The 25,403-nt window shown below is 35.1% G+C and overlaps 1 protein-coding gene across 8 annotated transcripts; it reads left to right on the top strand.

The window, feature by feature from the left end:
• The first annotated feature begins 8,985 nt into the window (after positions 1 to 8,985).
• On the top strand, positions 8,986 to 24,067 carry LOC142505496 (uncharacterized). 8 transcript variants are annotated; one of them, XM_075618490.1, is made up of 28 exons: positions 8,986 to 9,215; positions 9,343 to 9,757; positions 9,869 to 10,261; positions 10,380 to 10,943; positions 11,057 to 11,590; positions 11,999 to 12,610; positions 12,724 to 13,149; positions 13,500 to 14,096; positions 14,193 to 14,645; positions 15,051 to 15,656; positions 15,768 to 15,792; positions 15,841 to 16,220; positions 16,366 to 16,800; positions 16,903 to 17,166; positions 17,256 to 17,687; positions 17,829 to 18,212; positions 18,427 to 18,810; positions 18,961 to 19,338; positions 19,447 to 19,875; positions 20,024 to 20,158; positions 20,302 to 20,727; positions 20,833 to 21,099; positions 21,250 to 21,678; positions 21,803 to 22,168; positions 22,250 to 22,669; positions 22,791 to 23,222; positions 23,329 to 23,728; positions 23,872 to 24,067. In XM_075618490.1, the coding sequence occupies exons 2-27, from the start codon at positions 9,374 to 9,376 to the stop codon at positions 23,536 to 23,538; spliced, it is 10,365 nt and encodes a 3,454-aa protein (XP_075474605.1). In that variant the 5' UTR covers positions 8,986 to 9,215; positions 9,343 to 9,373; the 3' UTR covers positions 23,539 to 23,728; positions 23,872 to 24,067. The 8 variants fall into 8 exon arrangements, with proteins under 8 accessions (XP_075474605.1, XP_075474599.1, XP_075474603.1 ...); XM_075618484.1 differs by having other exon boundaries at positions 15,768 to 16,220; XM_075618488.1 differs by having other exon boundaries at positions 15,768 to 16,220; positions 23,332 to 23,728.
• Positions 24,068 to 25,403: the final 1,336 nt, after the last annotated feature.

Consider the following 25,403-nt stretch of genomic DNA (forward strand, 5'->3'; position numbering starts at 1 on the left):
GTTAAAATCCTGTGGGAAAAAAAAAATCACGAAAAGGACAACTTTTTCGGGGAGGGAATAAGTTCAAGAACAAATTCTTTGGTGCAATTTACTCCTTATTGTTTCAGCAGATAAGCATAGGAAAAAAAAAAGAGGGAAATTGGGTGATGTGATGTGTGTCCTAAAAGGTTTCAAGTAATCAAGAAAACTTGAAGAATAATCAAAAAGGGAGAAGGGAATTTGAAGACACTTTGAACGGGTGAAAAGAAGAGTGAAGGCGGCAAAATATGAGGCAAGAAAGATTCTTTATATGAACGAACACCAAGCCTGAAAAATTAATAAATCGAGGGAGGAAAAAAAATTGATTTTTTTTATTAGCTGCCCGTAAATTGTTTTTGGCGGTATTTTCGGGTTTGCGGAGGCAACGGCTATTTTTCCCGCCCAAGTGTTTGGGCTCCCATTTTCACCAACTTGCTGAGGGCCACACCAGGGTGTCGTGGGCTGGGTCAATTTGTGCTCTTTGGTCCATTAGATAAAAGAACACTAAATGACCCATTGGTTTTCTTCTCTCTTTTTAATTTGAGATGTTTTTACGGATCGATCTATGTTAATTTTGAATTCAGATGTTCACGTGAAAATATTATATAAAAATACATAATAAATAATAATACTCTCGGTGTTATTATATAGAATGAACCGTTTTTATGTCAAGTATCTAAAATCGATAAATTGGAACGATTGTCTTTTTTTTTTTTTTTTAATGTGATATGGTTTTCGGATATAATATAATAATAGTGAATATTTTTTTAGTGAACATCCAAAGCTAATATCAGAATCCATATTACAGAGAATCTTAGGTTATATCAGTACGTGTTTGAGTTATATTTCGAATTTTTGACCTTAGATTTGTGATGTCATTGGCAACGAGTGAGTTTATATCATAGATGTTCATGTCATATAATCCCGACGTTTCAATTAATGTATCAACTCGTTTGTGGTGCAATGACATAAACTTATATTATAGATAATTCTAATTGTCTCCACTACAGGTGAGAATCATCCATGTATATCACTGAGTCTATATAAAAGAGAAGATCGACGAAAATCCAACATAATTTTATTTTACCTTCTTACATATATTATTTGAACTCGTACCCAAAAGCTTCTCCAATCCCAATTTAGAGCACACGAAGAGTTTCGTTAAAGAACTTTGTCGAGGCTCGAAGCTTTCTAAATTTTTAATATATGTATCTAAATATCGTTTGGTACGTGAGATGATATAACTAGATCGAAAGATAATATAAACGATAAAAAAATTAATTAACTATAAATAACACAGGCAATATAATTATTTAAATGATATATTTTGTGTATTATATGTCTGTAATTAGAGGAGTATTTCAACAGTGCGTGCTTGTAACATTTATTATAGAAGGGACGTTATATGATTTTTTTAGTTTGCATCAGGTATCGATCTATACCTACAGAATTATATTTTTATTCTGTATTCTTTGATGTGATTGGTTATGATTAAAATATTTTTATTTTTATATGTATCATATATTATATAAATAAATGTTATTTAATTTTAAAAAAGTTAAAATGAAAAGCATAAAAGTTGTGATGACAAAGAGGGAAGGCAGTAACCTGATTAATGTGGCTGGCGGGGTCCATGTGCGCCTGCCACTGCCGAACCTCACCCAATCAAAATCTCAATATATTGAATAATAATAAACATGACAGTGCTCCAAGTCAGCATGTGGGCTGTTAACTGGACTACATTCATTTAATTACATGGCATTTGGGCCCTACACCGCCCACTTCAACATTTTTATTTATTTTTTGGATCCAAACCAAAGAAATTATGTAGATTACATTTACTATTACGTGAAAAAAAATTATATAGGACCGAGTGCTTACCGTTTTACCAAAAACTATAGCTTGTGGTAATGGTGTAATTCAAATATTTTAAATCATACAGCAGCTCAAGCACCACGATTCGATCGCTCTACCAAGCAGGGACAATTATTGCACCCAACAATCTCCCTCCCAATAATTGCACTCCTCGCAATCAAGGAGAATCGAACCCGTGACCTTGGTCTGTTACCAATTGTAGGACCGAGCGCTTATCGCTTTACCAAAAGCTATAGCTTGTGGTAATGGTACAACTCAAATCTTTTAAATCATACAGCAGCTCAAGCACCACGATTCGATCGTTCTACCAAACATGGACAATTATTGCACTCAACAGATTAAAATTGTGTTGAGATTTCAATTTAATTTGGTAAAATATGTATATTCTTCTATGACAAGAATACTTTGGAAGCATCTATTTTTTATTTTTTTTTTGCGAGAAACTAAGAAAATAACTCCCGAATTTGAAAATATTATGTTTTGTATTTATGGTTCCGAACACGGTTTGAGATATTTAGACATGAAGAAAAAATTCCAAGTTTTTTAAAAGAACAAGACAATAGATATACTCTAAGGTAATATTTGTAAATATTTAAAAAATAATAATTTTATAAACAAATTTAAAATGAAAGTTGGTAATAATTTATTAAGTAAATATCCTAATCTCGAACCCTGAATTGTATAGCGTCACGATTACTGCCTTGACTCTCGTAGCAAGTTGTCCAGCCATAACTTTAGCATCAATATCGATTTCGAGAACGACATAGGAATTTATTTGGCGCACCAACCTCTCCAATTAATTAACCAATTATACTTTGTGTGCATAAAATTTCCACAGAATTAATGTTTTTTTTTTTTTAAAATATAAAAAAGCGATAAAAGATAAATGGAAATGACATCGAAATTAGGATCCGATCAGCCGCCCCAAGTGCGATCCTCTCCTAAAAAATTGACACTTTAAGCTCGGGTCGTTTTCCGAAACGGTTCCACGAAAACAACCCGAATGGGGTGGCAGCCATCCCATTTCTTTCATATTAATCACGCAAATCAAATAAAATAAAATCTTGTAGCTTTTATACTTTATTCATTGTTGATTGTTTTATGATTTAAAATATTTTTTTCATCGATCTGCTCTTTCATAGCTAGTACGAGTATGTATAGGAAGAACATGGTTTTGCTCATATAGAAAGACTTGACTCATTTCTTGGGAAGGCCAAAATTTTTAACCGATGAAATAAAATTCATGATATAAACTAAAGTATACGAAATTCAATGCTATTCTTGTCAATTTAGGTTGCTTACATCCCGAACAGGACCGTCTAATTTATTAGAGGTAGGATTATCAAATAATACGCCGAGAACAGTATTACTGCAATCGAAACATGATTTTTTTTAATTGATATATGATTTAAAAGATTTTGAATTGTATTAACTATAAATTTTGGTAAAACTCGTGTTAATTGTTGTAGAATATATTAACAAAGAATTTTTTCAGCTTTAAGTGAATGAGTAAAAAAATGGTTCGATTTGTTGAAGGAATTTGTTAGAGAGAAGAAAAAATGTAATAAATCAAAGAAAATCATAATAATTTGAAAATCTATTCTATTCTATTAAGGTTGAGGGCATGATAATAACTAATTAGGAAGAACACCAATTTTTTTTTCCAACTTTACCCTTATATATGATACTAATATTACACTTTTGTTTTTTGTTTTTGTTTTTAAAATTTCAATACACACTTTTATTTTTATTTTTTATTTAAAAAATTTAAATATCAATTTAGTCTCTCCAAAATTTGTCAAATTACACTTTAATCCATCGATATTGATAAAAAAAACTGTACACACACGCATCGCAGTGTGCAGAATAACTAGTATTTATTTACGATCGAGTCACCTTTTTGAGTGATTAAATAAAGCACTAAAAAAAATCCAAAAAGTTAATTTAAAAAAAGCCAAAAAAATATTGGGCTTATCCACACAAGGGGGCCGCACATTTGGTTTGCCGGTCGATTGGATGGCTCATAATTTTGATTTAAGCTGTGTTTTTGGGTCCACAATCCTACGATGAAGAATTAAGTATTAGTCGCAATAATTTTTAAATAAATATAGTGACGTATAAATAAAATATATAAAATATCTCCCAATTCTATAATAGACGGTTGGAATGTAGAATTAGGATTCTTTCTATGTTTAAAGTCAATTTGAGCTTAGTTTGAGTAATAATATAAATTAAACTTTTTATAAATAAAAATTAACTAAATCTTGGGCTGCTACCTTTTTTTACACTATACCATTGCGAGTAGGTCTTTTGGGAGACGATCTCATGAATCTTTATCTGTGAGACGGGTCAAGTCTACCGATATTCAGAATAAAAAGTAATACTCTTAGCATAAAAAGTAATCGATGACCCAAATAAGATATCCGTCTCACAAAATACGACCTGTGAGACCTCATCACAGAAATTTTTGCCTACTATTGCATGGATCACACTCCAGTATTGAAATATTTAAAAAAGCGACATTTTCCTAGTATGCGCAGTTGATATCTAAATAACAACAACAATAAGAATAATAATTAAGGGAGAGAAAGTTGAAGTTTGGTGTAAATTACTCATACAAGTTTTTTTTATCCTTAAAAAATCGATCATAATTCATACGTCACGAGTAATTTTTTTTTAAAAAAATTTATAAACTTCTATGGAAATAACACTTTCGATCCTATAATTTGAATGTCAGACCAGTCGATCGGTCAAATTTTCACTGATAATTTTGGATAATCGAATTAATTTTTAGTAACATTAAACTCTATACCTTAAAATTAAAAGAAGTTACAACTCGTTAATTATGAATGTTAAATATTGCATTAAGATTTTTTTCCGGAAAAATACTTTTACTTGACCCGTCCTGGATGAAGGAAAGTCCATTCACACCACCTACCAGTTTGCAGACAGGATAACTCAACTACATAATTCACAAGCTAAAATATATAACAAGTTGGCTGCTCACAGTGTCACTCCAGGACAACGTCAGTCTCTAGCCAACTCAAAAATGATGCAATAGCATGTGTGAAGTGGCATTTTGTCAGCTTTTGCCTACTTTTTAGCCTAATGCTTCAATCACATACATTATTATTTTCATCCATCTGCCATATAAATTCACAAGTTTACAACCAAGCCACTCATAACTTTAATCAAGAATATATTATTATGATATAGACATATGTAACTGTAATTACCTCAAGAATTAAATTGCTGAAGTTGAATAATCCCACCTTGAGCTGATCCCAGGCTCTGTTTGCAATGGCTGCTGGAGTTCAAATTCATGAACCTGTATTGATACAGTAAGTGATCCTTTTCACATTTGATCTTCATTTCATAAACTTTAAACTGAGATTTATGTTGACTTTTAAGCAGCCTTTTCTTCTGCTAAATTTGAAGTAAGATTATGATCTTCTTGAGTAACTTTTTCCCACCTGAATAGTAACGATGCTTTGATCTGAAGTTGATATGATGATTCTAGAGGAAATCTGACAGTCTGGAACATAGTTCCGCTATGATATAGATGTGCATTAAGTTAGCATATGATTCACTGCATGATTTCTGTGTATCATATTCTTTTCTTTAATTTTGGAGCTTGTTATTTTGTGCGGAAAATCTCTATACTCGTAAAGCTAGATTAACATTTTATAAAAAGAAAAGCAAATGGGATCCAGTTTAACCTCTGAGAAAGGGTGTTTGAGAATACTTAACATAATTACAAACCATTTTGATCGTCAACTGAAACAACTTTTATTGTAAAATTTTCAGCCCTGTTCTGCATGAAGTCATGAACTAATGAGTTTTCTGCAAAACCAAACCAATCACATCATCAAGATGCCTAGTAGGTGGAAGTGATCTATCCTAAATCTTTAATCCGAAGTAAATACTGATAGGTGAATAGAAAGGGGAACTGTAAATTGATGATTAATCAATTATTCAAACTTTATCAAGCAAATTCTATTGTTATACTTCCATACCCAAGAATGTAACACTATGCCATTTGATGCTACGACAAAGTAGCTGATATAAGGTTTTCAAGCTTGACATCCAACAATAATATGTACTTTTATTGCAGCTGAGAAGGGAAGACGAAAACGAGATGGATCAAGCTATCAACATTACCCTTAGTAAGATTCCCGTAGAAGGGAATATCGGAGACAGCCATACACCTATCGAACCTCCAGACACGCTGGAAACCGATTTTGAGGTAAAGGATTCGGTAAAAGGTAACGAAGGCAGCGCATCAACAATTAAGGGTGAAAAGTTTTTGATATCACCCTCAGCTGCAGAGGTTCATTTTGAAGAAAACAACCTCGAACCAGATGCCTGCCAAGTTAATGAGAATGCAGATAAAATGGCTATAGAACACGCAACTGATGCTCTGCACCTTGCGGAAGCTAAATTGGATGCCGAAGAATCAAATGGTTTGGAGAAAGGCTTGGTATCAGCGTTGGAAGTTCCAGCATCGAGCGAAGTTGGTCATGATGAGTCGATACCTGTGTATGAAGCCGGATTGTCTGAAAATAAAGAGGAACGTGAAAACACGATTCCGGAGAAAGAAGCAGCACATAAGAAATCCTTGAAAGTAAATCCTGAGGATACTAAGACATGTATTGCAGTTAATGATACAAAGACAACAAGCTCAGTCGAGGAGAAAATCATGACATCATCAACTTCACAAGACATCCCTGGTGAAAGAAATGAGCAAACTACAATCGACACGAACAAGGAAACTCCAGAGGTACATGAATGACACAACGTCCACTTCAATAGCAAATAGCTATTATTTTTGGAAAAAAAATTAAAAGTGTGGTTAATGATTACTTTATTCTCCCTGCAGAATATTTCAACAATTGTGCCAAATGCGGAAACCGAACAAAACTTGAGCATCGAACTGGTTGGCTCACAGATGAAAACTGACGAGAACTTGGTAAAAGAAGACGAAAAGCCTGAATCAACTCTAATACCCGAGGGAAAAATCAAGAATGAAGAATCGACGCAATATGAGTTGTTTGAAACTAAAAATGAAACAGAAAAGGTGATTCAGAAGAGCGAAGAAGTCGATAAGAATGGTGTTGAGTCCTCGCCAGTGGCTGCTCCCGAGGCTGAGGATATGGAAGCATCTACTTCAGATCACAACACAAAAACAAGCGCTCTCAAAAATAAAATCCCGACTGAAAATCCACAAGAAATTGAGGTTGACAAATGTGGGTGCAAACCAGAGAAGGAAACTCTCGAGGAACAGGTGATAACTGAAACTACAAGAGACGCTAGTCACAGTGAGACTACGCCCGTAGATAAAGCCAAGACTGAGGATGAAGAACCGAACAAATCTGATTTTATCGAAACTAAGGAAGATACAGAAAGTACGATTTTGGTGGAAGAACCGATCTTGGAGAAACATTTGGAGTCCTTGAATGAAATTCATGATGATATTAAGGCATGTGATGTAGTTCAAGATACAGAAGCAAAAAGTTCAATCAAGGAGAAACTCCCAACAGCAACTCCACAAGAAATATGGGGTGACAAAATAGAGCAAACATCATTTGACACCAAAGAGGAAACTTTAGAGGTATTTGTTAGAATCCCAGTACAAATTTAACTTCATCATCATTAGCATGAATGACACGAGTCAAGAACGTATAGCCATATTGTAAAAAGAGGAATAACAGTAGAGATAATGCTTATTTTATTCATGCTGCAGGATATTTCAACAAATCTATCAAATGAGAAAATTGAACAAAACTCAATTGTTGAAGTGCCATTTGTCACAGAAGCTTTGACAACTGATAATGAGACCAAGGGGAAAATTAAGGACGAAGACCAGAGGGAAAAAGACTCGCTTGAAAATAATAATGACACAGAAAGTGAGTTGCTGAAGCGAAAAGTAACAGAGAAGCCTGTTGAATCCTTGCAATTAGCTAATGAGGCAGAGGATAACAAAATGTCTACTTCAGATCACAATACAAAATTAAGTGTTCTTGAAAATCAAATCCTAACTGAAAATTCACAAGAAATAGTGGCTGATGAAACAGATAGCAAACCTTGTGATGTAGTTGACTCAAAGAAGGAAACTCTTGATGTACAGGTGATCATGAAAATCTATGCATTGGCTATTGCTAGAATAAATGACTGGACATCTAATGAAGAATGAAATTTCATGTTCGAAAATCGAGAGACTGACTGATTTTTTTAAACTTTGCAGGATGTTTCAACAATTGAATCAAATGATGACAATGAAGAAAACTTGGTGATCGAAGAGGATGAGAGCGAAAAACCTTTATCGAGGGAAGAATCAACAAGAGATGCTGCTGGTGATGAGTCAACATATACATACGAGGACAAAAATGAGGGTGATGACCAGAGGGGTGAATTGTTTGAAAATCCAAATTTTGCAGAAAGTTTGCAATTGATAGAAGATAATACAATACCGAAGCTTGTCGAGTCTCCACAAGTAGATGCTGAGGTTATTAAAACTCATGTTTTAGATCAAGACACAGAAACAACAGGCCAAATCTCAGCATCTGAGGGGAACTCCAATGATGGCGAGTCTGCTGTTAAATATGAGGTCAAAACTGAAGATGATGACCAAAAAGAAGACCAATTGTGTGATAATGAGAAAAATCCTGAAAGTAATGTACTTCTGGAAGCAGCACAAATTGAGACGCCTATTGAGTCCTTGCAAGAAACTCTGCCAAGTACAGTTCCACAGGGATTCCTGGATGACAAAATAGAGGAAAAAACGGTTGATGCAATTCAAAAGGACAAAGAGATTCTAGATGTACATGAATGACACAACATCCACTTCAATTACAAATAGCTGTCATTTTTGAAATAATTTGATAGTGTGGTTAATGATTATTTTATTCTTGCTGCAGAATATTTCAACAATTGTGCCAAATGAGGAAATCAAACAAAATTTGAGCGTCGAACTGGATGACTCACAAATGAAAACCGATGAGAACTTGGAAAAGGAAGATGAAAAGCCTGAATCAACTCTTATACCAGAGGGAAAAATCAAGAATGAAGAATCAACGCAAAATGAATTATTTGAAACTGAAAATGAAACAGAAACAGTGATTCAGAAGAGCAAAGAAGTCATCGAGAAGGTTGTTGAGTCCTCGCCAGTAGCTGCTTCTGAGGCTGGGGATATCGAAACATCTACTTCAGATCACGGCACCAAAACAAGTTCTCTCGAAAATAAAATCACGACTGAAAATCCACAAGAAATTGAGGTTGACAAATCAGTTTGCAAACCAGAGAAGGAAACTCCAAATCAACAGGTGATAACTTTAAACTGGACGTTTGTCTATAGAAAATTAATATCTATTATCGTGAAAGAAAAAAAAACTAAATCCCCAAAATTCTTCTTTAAAAAATCGATGTAAACTAAGTGATGTTCCATTCTAGGTTTCAAAATCGGCATCAATGACTAGTGAGGATGCCTGCACTAACAAAACATGAAGCACATCTGGAGAAGGAAAGTGAGAAACCATGTTTCAAAGATGCTTCAACGAGGGATGCTAGTCATGACGAGACGACACCCGTAGATAAGGCCATGAAAGAGGATGACGAACCAAGCAAATCTGAATTGTTTGAAAATAAGGAAGATACAGAAAGTACAATTCTGGTGGAAGAACCGATCTTGGGGAAACACTTGGAGTCCTTGAATGCAATTCATGATGATATTAAGGCATGTGATTTAGTTCAAGACTCAGAAACAAAAAGTTCAATCAAGGAGAAACTCCAAACAGCAACTCCACAAGAAATCTGGGGTGACAAAATAGATCAAACATCATTCGACACCAAAGAGGAAACTCCAGAGGTACTTGCTAGAACTCCAGTACAAACTTAACTTCATGAATGACAAGAGTCAAGATCAAATAGTCATATTGTAAAAAGAGGAATAACATTGCTTTTTTTTTTAATACCTCAGGATATTTCAACGAATGTATTAAATGAGGAAACAGAACAAAACTCAATTGTTGAAGTCCCGTTTTTCACAGAAGCTTTGACAACTGATAATGAGTTAGCCATCACCGCGGGGAAAATTAAGGATGAAGACAAGAGGGGAAAAGACTTGCTTGAAAATAATAATGACACAGAAAGTGAGTTGCTGAAGCAAGAAGTAACAGAGAAGCCTGTTGAACCCTTGCAATTAGCTAATGAGGAAGAGGATACCAAAGTGTCTATTTCAGATAACGACACAACATTAAGTGTTCTTGAAAATCAAAGCCTAACTGAAAATCCACAAGAAATTGTGGCCGGTGAAACAGAGAGCAAACCTTGTGATGTAGTTGACACAAAGAAGGAAACTCTTGACGGACAGGTGATCATGACAATCTATGTATTGGCTATTGCTAGGATAAATGACTGGACATCTAACGAAGAATGGGATTTCATGTTCTGAAAATCAATAGACTGACTAATTCTTTTAAACTCTGCAGGATGTTTCAACCATTGAATCAAATGACGACAATGAAAAAAACTTGGTGATTGAAGAGGATGAAAGCGAAAAACCTTTATTGAGTGAAGAATCAATAAGAGATGCTGTTGGTGATGAGTCAATATATACAAACGAGGACAAAAAAGAGGTCGCGGACCAGAGGAGAGCTGAATTGTTTGAAAATGAGAACAGCGCAGAAAGTTTGTCATTAATAGAAGATAATACAACACCGAAGCTTGTTAAGTCTCCACAAATAGATGCTGAGGATATTAAAACTCATGTTTTAGATCAAGATGCAGAAACAACAAGCCTATCCAATGATGGCGAGTCTGCGGTTAAATATGAGGTCAAAACTGAAGATGATGACCAAAAAGAAGACCAACTGTGTGATAGTGAGAAAAATCCTGAAAGTAATGTACTTTTGGAAGCAGGACAACTTGAGACGCCTATTGCTTCCATGCAAGAAACTCTGCCAAGTACAGTTCCACAGGACTTCGTGGGTGATGAAACAGAGGAAAAAACAGTTGATGGAATTCATACAGACAAGGAGATTCTAGATGTACAGGTGCGGATGTTCATAAACTGAACTTCAATGTCAGTTGCTAAATTTAAAAAATTTAGAACATAAAATATTCCTTTAAGACATTGAGATTTAATGGAGTCGTATTCTTCCTGCAGAATGTTACAAAAACTGTGTCAAATGAGAAGATTGAAGAGCATTCTTTAATTCAAATGGATGGATCACCAATACAACATGAGGAATCTTTGGAGAAGGAACATGAAAGACCATCTTTGATTGAATCTACTGATCATGATTCATTACTTCAAGTGGATGGCTCACAAATACAATGCAAGGACTATTCAGAAGAGAAAAGTGAAATAACATCTATCATCGAAGCTTCGACAAAGAACATAAATGATGACAACCCCGTAAATGTTCACGAGGGCAGTAATGATCATGAGGATTTAAGAAAAGATGAATTTGGAGATACAGAAATTACCTCACAGGAGGAAGAAGCACAGGTCGAGACGCCAGCCAACTCAACAAATATAGCTGCAGAAGATATCATAGCATCAGATTTATGTCAAGAAACAGAAACAACGAGTTCCCAAGAGGAGCGAACCTTGAACGTAGAAGAAACTGTTTGTGAACAGAGAGAGGTCGAAACACTTGACACATCTGACACAAAGACACAAACTTTGGAGACACGGGTAAGAGTTCCAAAATTGGCTTAAAAAAAATTTCTTAACAAAACTTCTTGAAGTGTTCATATAAGATATGAAACAATTTTATATTTGGATATTTTGGTTAAGTTGTTTTAATTTTTTAAAGATAAGCTGGAGTAAAATTATCAAAAGCTAAAAAATTAATTCCTAACTGAAAATCTACAAGAAATTGTGGGCAAAAAAGAAGAGTGCGCCGAGTGCAGAACATGTGATGTAGTTGCTATGGTTTAATGAAGGAAATTCTATAGGTAAAGACCATAATAAAGAATCACAACTGAGACACTGTAATAGCACAAAAGATTGTAAATATATTGAAAAAGGAAAAAAGGATATTTATTTCCTTAAATTTTTGTGAAAATCAATAGACTAATAGGATTTTTCTTTTTGCTGCAGGATGTTTCAACAAGTGTACCAAATGATGATAGTAGAGAGAACTCAGCGACTGAAGAGAATGATTTACAAATTAAAAATGAAGAGACTTTTGGAAAAGAAACCGAAAAACCATCTGTCAATGAAACATCAACGACAGATGCTTCTGATGATGATTCAGCAAATAAGTTCGAGGATAAAGTTGAGGGCGAGGAACAGACAGGAGCTGAATTGTTTGAAGATAAAAAGGATACGGAAAGTAAAATGTTAAAAGAAAAGGAGATAATGGTGAGGCTTGTGGAGTCTCCACAAGTAGACAATGAGGCTATTAAAACGTATGTTTCAGATGAAGGTGCAGAAACAACAGGCATGGTAGAAGCATCTGAAGGGTATGCCGATAATCACGAGTCTGCAGTTAAAAATGAGGTCAAAACTGAAGATAATGACAAAAAAGAAGATGAACTGTCTGAAAATGAGAAAAATACTGAGAGTGGCGAACTTCTCGAAGCAGCACAAACTGAGAGGTCTATTGAGTCCTTGCAAGAAACTCTGCCAAGTACGGTTCCACGGGGATTCCTGGATGACAACACAGAGGAAAAAACAGTTGATGCACTTCAAAAGGACGAGGATGTACAGGTGAAAATATTCATAAACTGAACTTCAATGTCAGTAGCTAAATTGAAAAATTCTAGAACATAATATATTTCTTTAAGAACTCAAGAGTTAATGGAGACGTATTCTTCCTACAGAATGTTACAACTACTGTTCCAAATGAGAAGATCGAGGAGAACTCATTAATTCAAATGGATGACTCACAAATACAACATGAGGAGTATTTGGAGAAGGAACGTGAAATACCATCTGTGATTGAAACCTCGACAAAGCATGCCAATTATGATGAGTTAATTGCTCGTGAGGTTAACATTGAGCATGAAGATCCAAGAAAAGTTGAACCTGAAATTGAGAAATATACAGAAATTAATTCTCAGGAGGACGATGCACAAATAGAGACTCATATTGCCGAAGATATTATAGCATCAGACTCGTATCAAGCAACGGAAACCACAGATTCTCAGGAGGAACAAATCCTGAATGAAACTGAAATCGTGCATGAAGAGACACAGGTGGAAAGACTTGATGCAGCTGATACAAAGAAGGAAACTCCTGAGGCACCGGTGAGAACTATATTGTTGTCTTAAAAAGTGCATTATTTACATAATTTCTCAAGTTGCTATTTTAAATATATAATTTTTATATTTCAAGGATCTTAACTAAAAGTATTCCAAGCTTGAATCAAATAAAACCACAAGAAATTGTGAGCAAAAAACAGAGTGTGCCAGAGTGTAAAACATCTGATGTAGTTGCCATGAAGGAAACTCTAGACGTATAGGCCATACTGAAACAGAGACTCACTTAACAGCATAAATTACTGGAAATATAGATGTTTATGTCATGACAAAAAATAGTCATGGAATTTTTGTCAAAAATAAGTAGACTAAGCAAGTGGATTTCATTCTTGCTGCAGGATGTTTCAACATTTGTATTAAATGATGACAATGAAGAAAACTTAGTGATTGAGGAGGATGACTCAGAAATGAAAAATGAAGATAATTTGGGAAAGGAAAGCCAAAATCCACCTTCCATAGAGGCATCACTGATGGATACATCTAGTTATGAGTCAACAAAGAAGTTTGAGGATAAGGGCAAGGAACAGACAAGAGCTGAAGATACAGAATGTTCATTGTTGAAAGAAGCGGAAACAGCAGCGCAGCCTCTCAAATATCCACAAGTTGATGCCGAGGATACTAAAACATATGTTTCAGATCAAGGCACGGAAACAACAGGCCTAGTAGAAGTATTTGAGGAGGTTGCCAATGACAGTCGGCCTGAAGTTAAATGTATGATTAAAACTGAAGACAAAGACCAAAAAGAAGATGAATTGTGTGATAATGAGAAAATTCCTGACGGTACTTTACATCTGAAAGTAGCAGAGATGGAGAAGCCTTTTGAGTCCTTGAAAGAAGCACTTCCAACTTCAATCCCACGAGGTTTCCTGGATGAAAAAACAGAGGAAAAAATTATCGATGCAACTGAAAAAGATGAGGAAACTCTTGAGATACAGGTAAAAATGATCATATAAACTTCATTGCCACAGTTTAAACATACTATATAAATTTTTCTTCTAAAGGATCAGGACTTGATTCATGTATTCTTGCAGCAGAACGTCACAACCATTGTTTCAAATGAGAACATCGAACATGATTCATTAATTCAAGTGGACGGCTCACAAATGCAATGCAAGGAATGCCCAGAAGGGGAAAGTGAAAGAACACCTATTATTGAAGCTTCAACAAAGAACATAAATGATGACGATTCCATAAATGTTCATGAGGACAGTACCGAGCATGAGGATCAAAGAAAAGATGAATTGGTTGAAACAAAGGAAGATACAAAAATTACTTCGCAGAAGGAAGAAGCACAGGTTGAGACGGCAGTCAAGTCATTGAAGATAGCTGCTGAAGATATTATAGAATCAGATTCACGTCAAGAAACAGAAACAATGAATTCCCAAGAGGAGCAAATCTTGAACGACGAAGAAATTGTGTGTGAACAGATAGAGGTCGAAACACTTGACACGGCTGACAAAAAGACAGAAACTCCTGAGGCACAGGCAAGAATTCCATTATTGTCCAAAAAGAGCATCATATACGAAATTTCTCCAAATGTTGATATTAAAAGATATGAAACCGTTTTCTATTTGGAAATCGTATGAAAAAAGTTATTTTAAAGATACACAGAAGTAAACGTATCGAAAGCTCAAAAATAAATCCTGACTGAAAATTTACGAGAAATTGTTTGGTGAATAAGAAAAGTGTGCAGAATTCAAAACATGTGATATAGTTGCCATGACGAAGTATATTCTAGAGGCCACAATAAAAAAACCATAAACTAAGATATTAATAGCATAAATGACTGGAAATATATCGAAAATGGATATTTATGTCCTTAAAAAAACTAGTTATGGGATTCTTTTGTGAAAATCAATAGACTATGAGGATTTTTATTCTTTCTGCAGGATGTTTCAACAATTGTACCAAATGACGACATCAAAGCAAACTCAGCGACTGGAAAGAATGACTCACAAATGAAAAACAAAGAGAATTTGGGAAAAGAAAGCGAAAAAACGTCTGTCATAGAAGCATGGACAATGGATGCTTCTGGTGATGAGTCAACAAATAAACGTGAGGATAAAGTTGAGGGCGAAGAACAGGCTGGAGCTGAAATGTTTGTAGATAAAAGGGATACGGAAAGTACATTGTTGAAAGAAGAGGAGATAATGGTGAAGCTTGTTGAGTTTCCACATGTAGACACAGAAAATATTAAAACTTATGTTTCAGATGAAGGTGCAGAAAAAACAGGCGTGGTAGAAGCATTTGAGGGGAATGCCGATGTTGACAAGTCCGCGATTAAATATGAGGTCAAAACTGAAGACACTGACCAAAAAGATAATGAGAAAAATCCTGAGAGTGGTGCACTTCTGGAAGAAGCACAAATTGAGAAGCCTACTGATTCCTTGAAAGAGACTCTGACAAGTACAGTTCCACGAGAATTCCTGGATGACAAAACAGAGGAAAAAACAAAGGATGCAATTGAGAAGGATAAGGAGATTCTTGAAGTACAGGTGATAATATTCATAAACTGAACTTCACTGTCAGTAGCTAAGTTGAAATATACTAGAAAATTATATTTTTTTAAAAGCTCTAAGTTTATCGAAATTACAATCTTCCTGCAGAGTGTCGCAAAAACTGTGTCAAATGAGAAGATTGAGGATAATTCATTAATTCAAGCAGAGAGCTCACAAATACAGAAAATTGAGGATAATTCATTAATTCAAGCAGAGAGCTCACAAATACAACATGAGGAATATTTGGAGAAGGAGATCGAAATACCCTCTGTGATTGAAGCTTTGACAAAGCATGCCGATGATGACGAGTTAACAAGTATTCACGAGGACAATATTGAGCACAAAGATCTAAGGAAAGTAGAATTGCTTGAAAGTAACAGAGACACAGAAATTAATTTGCAGAAGGAAGAAGCGCAGATGGGGACATCTGATTTATATCACGGAACAGAAACAACTTCTCAACAGGAGCAATTCCTAAATGAAAATGAAATCATTCACGAACGGACAGAGGTCGAAAGACTAGATACAGCTGATTCAGATAAGGAAATTCCTGAGGCACAGGTGAGCACTATACCATTATCTTAACTTCATCATAACAAAGTTTGGCATGCATATTCTGGGATGATAGAAGCTTGATTCATATAGAAATAAATTATAAAATTTCTATAAGATTATAAATGTTTCTGAATATATTATTTTGGTGCAGAATTTTGCAACAATACTTTCCAGTGAGAACATTAAGGAGAATTCAGGGATTCCGGAGGATGGATCAGAACAAAAGCACGAGGAACTTCTTGAAAAAGAAAGCAAAGCACAGCCTTTCTCAGAAACTTCGACAATGGAGGTCAATGATGAAGTGCCTGAAGTTATTCACCAGGATAAAATTGAGGATGAAAAACTAGAAAAAGTTGACAAGTTTGAATGTGACAAACATGAAGAAATTACTTTGTTAAACGAAACACCAGCGGAAAAGCTACAAGAGTCATCAAAAGAAGATCTTGAGGATATCAAAGACATTGTTTCAGGTGCAAACACTATCGAAAGAAGTTTGATAGAGGTGCAAAGCCCAAATGAAAATATACGAGAAATTGTCGGCGATCACATGGATGAGAATATAGTTGACAAAGATCCTGAGGTAAGGGTAAGATTTTATTAGTAAGATTTGTGTTTGAAAGAGTAAGTTTACGTAGACAATATGTTTTCTTTATATAAAAAACTAATGCATATTTCATTCTTATGGCAGGAAATTGAGGATGAACACTTGGACAAAGATGCCATGTTCAAAAACGAGAAACACACAGAAATTGGTTTCATAAAGGAAGAAGAATCGATGAAAAAGCTCCAAAAGCCCGAGAAGAAAGATCTTGAGGAAATTAAAGCATTTGTATCACATGAAGGCACAGAAACAACAAGTTCCATAGAGGAGCGAGACTTGACAGCTATTTCACAAGAAAGTGTGGGTGATCTGTCGGAGGATAAGATACTCGATAAAGCTCAAGAGATATCGGTCAGAATTTTATTACTAAACTTAAAGTTGACTTAAAAGTCATTTTTCTTTAATTAAAAAGAGTTGATGCAAATTTCATTCTACTTCAGGATTCCACAATTGTTTCAGGTGAGCACGCTGAGAAATATTCATCAATCCATCCAGATGGATCACAAATGAAACATGAGGAACTTTCTGAAAAGGAATGTGAAATGCTATCCACACCAGAAACTTCATTTCTGTATTCCAGCAACGATGAACCAATGACCATTGACGTGGAAAATATTGAGAACAAACACTTGAACAAAGTTGATAAGTTTGAAGACGAGAAGCACACAAAAATTGCTATAATAAATGATCAAGCACCAGTGGAAGGGCCTCAAGAGTCCTCGAGAAGAAATATAGAGGAAGTCAAAGCATTTGTATCATGTGAAGGCGCAGAAACGAGTTCCACCGAGGAGCAAGGTTTAACCGAAATTTCACCAGAAATCATGGGTGACAAGTCAGAGAAGAAAATACTTGATAAAGTTGGAATGACACAGGCCAGAATTCTATTTGTATTCTAACTTTGTGATCACAAACTTATCAACTAATAAGACTAACTTAATCTGAAGAAACGAGATTTAATTAAGAATTCTTTTTCTTAATCTAAAAATTTTAGCCACGCTTCATTCTTGTTACAGGAGTTCGATATTGTTCCAGATGAGAATGGTAGAGAGATTTCACTGATGCTAGTGGATGAGTCGCAAATCAAACATCAGGAACTTTTGGAAAAGGAAAGTCAAGCATCACCTTTGTCAGAAACTTCATTGCGAAACTCCAACTTTAATGAGTCAACAATTCTTCACCAGGACAAAATTGAGGATGAAATCTTAAACAGAGTTGATAAATTCGAATCTGAAAAACATGCAGAAATTAGTTTGATAAAGGAAGAAGCACTTGTGGAAAAGCTTAATGAGTCGTCGTTGAGAAAAGATCTCGAGGAAATCAAGGCATTTGATTTATCTGAAGACATGGAAACAAGTTCCACAGGGGAGAGAAACCTAACAGCAATTCCACAAGAAAATGTAGGTAACCAATCAAAAGGGTAAAATACTTGATATAGTTACAGAGGCACCAGCAAGAACTTTATTATTAACTTAACAACCAAAAACTTACATTATGCATGTTGGAATAAGAGTGACAAAGTTATCAAAGACTAACTTTTTACTTCAATGAAATTTACTAGGCATTTTTTTCTTCAATTAAATGGAGCTGATGAGTGTTTTGCAATTACTACAGGATTTAAGTACTGTTGATGCATCACAAATTAAACATGAAAAACTTTTGGAAAGGGAAAGCGAAACACCACCTTTGCCATTGGTTCATTCTAGCGATGGAAAGTCAGCAATTGTTCACAAGGGCAATATTGAAGATGAAGTACTAGAAAAAGCTGATAAATTTGAAGGTATTGAATCTGGAGAAGCTGCTTTGTTAAATGAAGAATCTCAGGCAGAAAAGCTTACCGAGTCATCAAAAGATTTTGAGGGAATTAAAGAATCTATTACATGTGATGGGACCGAAATAACACGTTCAACAGAGGAGCAAAACCTAACTACAATTTCACAAGAAATTATAGATGATCAAGAAGAGGAGAAAGTGCTTAATGTAGCGGGAGAGGCATCTGTAAGAATTCTATTCACAACCTTAGCTCATCATCACAAATTTAGCTTATATATGCTAGATTAAGAATAGAGAAGTTTTAGTGTATGAAATTGCTAAATAGTATTTCCCTTTAATAAAAGGTACTGATGTGTATTTTCATCATTGTTGCAGGATTTCACAAGAATTATTCCAGATAATAATGACACTGAAAGAAATTTATTGGTCAAAGTTCATGCATCACAAATGAAACATGAAGAACATTTGGAAGAAGAAAGGGAAATGCCATCTTTGTTGATGTTCAATACTAGCACTGAAGAGACAACAATTGTTCAAGAGAACAAAGTCATAGAACATGCAGAAAATATTTTGTCATATGAAGAAGCACTCGAGAATTCCTCAAAAGAAGAAAATGAGAATAGTAAAGCATCTATTTTGTGTGAAGATACAGAAACAAGTTCTATAGAACAAGAAAGCCTGACGGCAAATTCTCATGAAATTGCGGGTGGTCAAGTAAAGGAGAAAATAATTGATAAGGCTCAAAATGAACTGGTAAGATTTTCATAAACAGTGATTTAAATATAACAGATATATGAGATAGAATATTAGTAGCAAAGTGCTAAAGGACTGAAAGTTAAGAAGTATTTTATTTTGCTGTAGGATTTGACAACAATTACTTCAGACGAGAATTCTGAAGAAAATTCATTAATCCAATTAGATGGATCACAAATAAAACATGAGGAACCTCTGGAAAGGGAAAACAAAACACCATCTATATTAACGTTGGACACGACGATTGAAGAATCAACCATTCTTCACGACCACATAACTGATAATCAAGACCCAAGAAAAGTTGATGAGTTTGAGCGTGAGAAAGATACAGAAGCTACATTACTAAAGGAACCCACACCAGCAGAAAAGGTTAATGAGTCCGTGAAAGATGATCTTGAGGACACTAAAGTATTTTTTCCATGTGAAGATAAAGAAATAACAAGTTCTATAGAGGACCAAAGCCAAAAAGATAATCAGCAAGAAATTGTGGTTGATCGAACACAAAAAAATATACTTGATTCTGCTACCGAGGCACAGGTAAGAAGTTTGGTAGTGAAGTAATTATGTTACCGCAAAGTTTCTAATGTTGAAATTAGATATGGAGAGTTCTGAAAGAATGAAATTAACTCGAGAATCTTTTATTCTTTAATAAAAAATAGTTGATTTGTGCTTGTTGTTTCTGCAGGACTTTAAACAAACTGTTTCGCATGAGCATGCTGGAGAGAATTTATTGATCCAAGTTGATGAATCCGAAGTGAAACATGAAATCGCGAGTGATCAAACACAGGAGAATGTATTTGATACAGCTCCTAAGGATCAGGTAAGAAGTTTGTTAGTAATCAGGTAATGTCATTATCACAGATTTTTTTATGCATGTTGAAGTAAGACGATGAACGAAAAATTAACCCAGGAATCTTTGTTCTTTTATAAAAAATGGTTAATGTATATTTTATTTTGTTGCAGGATTTAAAACCAGCTATTTCACATGAAAACGCTGAAGAAAATTCATTAGTGCAAGTTGATGAAATACGAATGAAACACGATGAGTTGGAAAAGGAAAGTGAAAAACCATCTTTGCTTATTGTGGATACCAGCAACAAAGAGTCGAAAACAATTTACGAGGACATAACTGAGGATGAATACCGAAAAAAAATTCATGACTTTGAGTGTGAAAAACATGAAGTAATAACTTCAACAGAGGAAGAAACACAGGTGACAAAGGTCAATGAATCCTCCAAAGAAGACCTTGAGGATGTCAAAGCACTTGTTTCAGGTGAAGATTCAGAAACAACTAGTTTTGAAGAAAAACAAAGCTTAAAAGAAAATCCACGAGAAATTTTGAGCGAACAACAAGAGGTGAAAATTCTTGATATAGCTCATGAGCCACAGGTAACTTCATATCATAAGAATAATTAATATCGAGAGAATGATATTACCTCTAGAATATTTTCTCTTTGGTTAAAAAGAGTTGATGCATATTTAATTTTGTTGCAGAATTTCATAAAAGTTGTTTCAAATGAAAATGTTGAAAAGGATTCAATGATCCAAGAGGATGGATCACCAATGGTGCACGGGGAAATTTCGGAAAAGGAGGGTGAAACACCATCTTTATCCGCAGCTTTCATACTGAACACCACCAGTGAAGATTCAACAGTTATCCACGAGAACAAAATTGAGGATGAAGACACAAGAGAAGTCGATATATTTGAATGCGAAAAACAAGTAGATGGTAAAGTACTTGATGCAGCTCGTGAGGCACGGGTAAGAATTTAATTTTGTGACTTCACTATCGCATACTTAGTTTATGCATGCACGGCGGAATAAGAATAGCTAAGATCAGAAAAAATGAATAACTTATGTAATTTTTTATTTAATTGAAGAGGGTTGATGAATATTTCATTATTGCTGCAGGAGTCTAAAATAATTGTTTTGGATGAGAAAACTGAAGAAAAATCATCTAACCAAGTCGATAAATCACAAACAAAACATGAGGAGCTTTTGGAAAAAGAAAGCAAAACACTGTCCTTGTCAAAGACTTCGTTACTGAATATTAGCAATGAAGATTCAACTACTATTAATGATGACAAAATTGAGGATGAGGATCCTGAAAAAGTTGAGTTAGAATGTGAGAAACACACAGAATTTCCTTTAACAAAGGAAGAACGAGGGCAAATACTTAACAACCCCTTGAAAGAAGATATCGAGGAAAAAGAATTTGTTTCATGTCTGGACACAGAAACAAGAAGTTCAACGGAGGATCGAAGCCTACAAATAAATCCACAAGAAGTCATGGGAGATCAAATGGAGGAAAACATTATTGATACAACTCCTGAACCACAAGTAAGAATACTAGTAATTACTTTAGTATCATAGTTTATCTATGCTGAAGTAAGATAGGCACAGATCTAAAAGTATGAAATTTCCTTGGAAATATTAATTGATGTGTATTTCATAATTGTTGCAGAATTTCACAACATTGGTCTCAGACAAAAACACTAAAAAGAATTTATTGCTAGAAGAAGATGAATCGCAAATTAAACACGAACTTTTGGAAAATGAAAGTGAGAAACCATCATTGTGGATTCTGAACACAAGCAATGAAGAGCCATCATTTATTTGCCACAGCAAAACTGAGAAAGAAGGTGTAAAAAGACATGAGAAGGTGGAACAGCTTACCGATTTCCCAGAAGAAGGACCTGAGATTATTGAAGTACCAGTTCCTAGTGAAAACTTAGAAAAACCAAGTCCTGTAGAGGAGCGAAACCTAACAGAAAATCCACAAGAAAATCTCACAAAGGATGAAATACTTGACGTAGTTCCAGAAGCACTGGTAAGAATTTTATACATTGCTGAAATTAGCTTAAGAATTTATTTTTTAAAACTAGGAGTTGATGCATATTTCATTCTGAAGCAGGAGTCAAAAACAATTGTGTCAGATAAGAACATTGAAGAGAATTCATTTATTCTAGAGAATGGATCACAAATGAAGCACGAGGAACATTCGGAAAAGGAAAGTGAAAAGCCTTCTGTGTCGGAAAATTCAATAGTGAATACTAGGAATGAAGAGCCAACACTTTTTCTGGATGACAAAATTGAGGAAGAAGATCAAGCAAAAGGTAATAAGTCTGAATGTGAGAAACATGCAGAAATTACAGAAGTACCGGCGGAAAATCCCAACTCATCAAATCTGGAGAATATTGAAGCGTTTGTTTCATGTGAAGATATTAAACCAATAATTTCTACAGAGGAGCAAAGCCTAAAAGTAAATCCAATAGAAATTGTGGAAGGTCAAGAAGTGGAGAAGGTACTTGATAAAGCTCTCGAGGCACCGGTAAGAATTCATTTGTAACTTAAATTATTTATTACAGAACCTCTGGAGCATGAATAGCAAAGTTTTGAAAGAATATAATTAACTTAGGAAGAGTTTGATGCACAATTCATTCTTGCGACAGGATTTATCACCAGTTGTGCCAGATGATAACAATGGTGATAATCCATCGATCCAAGTGGATGGATCACAAATGAAACTTGAGGAACCTTTGGAAAAGGAAAGTGAAATGCCTTCATTGTTAGGAACTTCAATGATGAATGCCAACAATGAAGAAACAGAAAACATCGACAAGAAGTTAATAGAGGATGAAGCCCTTGAAAATGTAGACAAGTTTGAAAGTAAGAAATGCTCAGAAATTAACAAGTTAAAGGAAGAAGCACAAGTGGAAGAGTCTACAGTTTATAAGGACATTAAAGCATATGTTTTATATCAAGACACAGAACCAAGTGCTCTCGAGGAGCAAATCCTAGATGCAAATCCACAAGACATCTTGGGTAACCAATCGGAGGGCAATGTTATTGATCCAGCTGACTCAAAGGAGAAAATTACAGAGGTAAGCATTTAACTTCATCATCGCAAACCTACAGAGTCTGCAATAATATTAGCAAGGTCTGAAATAATTTTTAATCAAAAAAATTATGAATGTTTCTTTCTTGCAGCAGAATTTGCCGGTTTCAAATGAGAACGTTGTGAAGGATTCGTTAATCCAAATAGATGAATCAAAAACTAAACATGAAGAAATTTTGGAGACAGAACCATATTTGGAAAAAACCTCAACGGTGGAGGCCAACAATGAATCAACAACCAGTCACGAGGACATGATTGAAGAAGAAAGGTGGGAAAATTATGGAGAGTGCGCTGTTAAATGAAGGATCACCGGCGTACGAGTCTGTCGAGTCCTTGCAAGTGGTTTCTGAGGATATTAAAGCATCTGTTTCAGGTCAAAAGACAGATAAAAAAAGTTCAAACCTAAATTCAGATCCACAAGAAATCGCAGTAGACCAAACAGATGACAAAATTAATTCAGCTGGCACAAGGGAGATAACTCTTGAGGCATTGGTAAGCATTTTACTAGAAATTTAACTTCAGTATCACAAACTCAGTTGCGCTTTCTAGAACAATAAAATGGAAAAGTTTTTAACTTAACAATAATGTTTACCTTTTACATAGAAGAGTTCATGAACATTTTGTCATTGCGTCAGAATTTGACAACGCTGGATTCAAATGAGAACAAAGTTCTGGATTCAATTACCCCACACGACGGATTAGAAATTGAAGATGAGGAAATCTCGATGTTGGCTGACAACGAAGAGTCAACAATCGTTCACGAGGACACAATTGAGGGTGAAGACCTTAAAAAAGTTGATACATTTGAAAGTGCGCAACAAACAGAAGACACCTTGTTAAAGGAAGAAGCACACAAGGATGCGTCTATGGAATCCTCACATGTGGCATCTGAGCCCATCAAAGCATCTGTTTCATGTCAAGACAGAGACCCAACAAGTTCTTTAGAGGAACAAATCCTAACTACAACTCCAAAAATCGTGGTCGAGCAAGTGGAAGAAAAACTTACCGATACAGCTAAAACATGGGAGGAAACACCTGAGGTATGGGTAAACATTTTACAATTAACTTTATTTATTTCATTGAATCAAAGTGCAATATCTCCACCCCCCACCCCCCACCCCCAAAGACACAAACACACACACACATGTTTATTTAACAAACTTTGTCAGGAGACTGCTTGTTCACACTTGAGATTCCTTATGAAACAACAAACAGTATTTCTTTCATGTAGTTTATTAGCATTCACAAATTTTTTCCTCCTTCCTTACCTATCAACACGTTTTCCCTAATTTAAACCATACATAAAAAGCCAACATGATTGCAAAATCAGTTTCAGAAACGGAAATGGTTTCTCTCAGAAAACTCTAATTTCTCGTTTATTAATAATCACCGATTTGATCTCATATACAGGTTAGCAGCTCTGTTTTAGCGTTTCAAGAGGATGAAGCCAACAGAATTGGAGTTGATGACATAAACAGTGTAATGATAAAGGATGAAGAAACAGTGAACATATCTAATGCTGATGAAAATGATGAAATTTGTTCCTCAGACAAAGTACAAGCAGAGGAAGAGGTATAGATGTTATACTCACACACCCCATAATAAACTAGTTTGCTGATAATAACCATTCAAAGCACATCTATTCCGCAGGAAATGGAGATACTATCAAAAACGAAAATTGACGAGGAAGCAGACAAAGATGATATCTGGATCAAAGTAACTGATGATGAAACCAATAAAACTTCTATTGAGGAAAAGGAGATTGATTTTTCCTCTCATGACAAGGATACTTCTGAAATCACCCGACATGATGGTGCCAAGGACATTCCAAAAGGCAACGAAAATTCCACAGCCAAAAATGAGTTTCTTGAAGATGGAAACTCTAATGGAAGCACAGAATCCACCACGCCTATAGGCAATGAAGATGCTGAAAAGATAGACAAAGACATAAAAGCAGAGACAGTCATTACTGAAACTGGAGCTGCTTCCAGTGCTATACCAATAACAGGAGTACAATGTGGACCAGAGGAAACTGAAAGTGAAGATAGCACAGAGAAGGAAACAGAAACGTCATTAGCACCTGAAGGTCGAGAATATCAAGGCCAACACACCAAAATCCACGAGTCTCCTTCTCCCCCTTTATCTCATGTCAAGGATTCTGAGTGGG

Source organism: Primulina tabacum, chromosome 10 (genome assembly GCF_025594145.1).
Source record: "Primulina tabacum isolate GXHZ01 chromosome 10, ASM2559414v2, whole genome shotgun sequence".
NCBI lineage: Eukaryota > Viridiplantae > Streptophyta > Magnoliopsida > Lamiales > Gesneriaceae > Primulina > Primulina tabacum.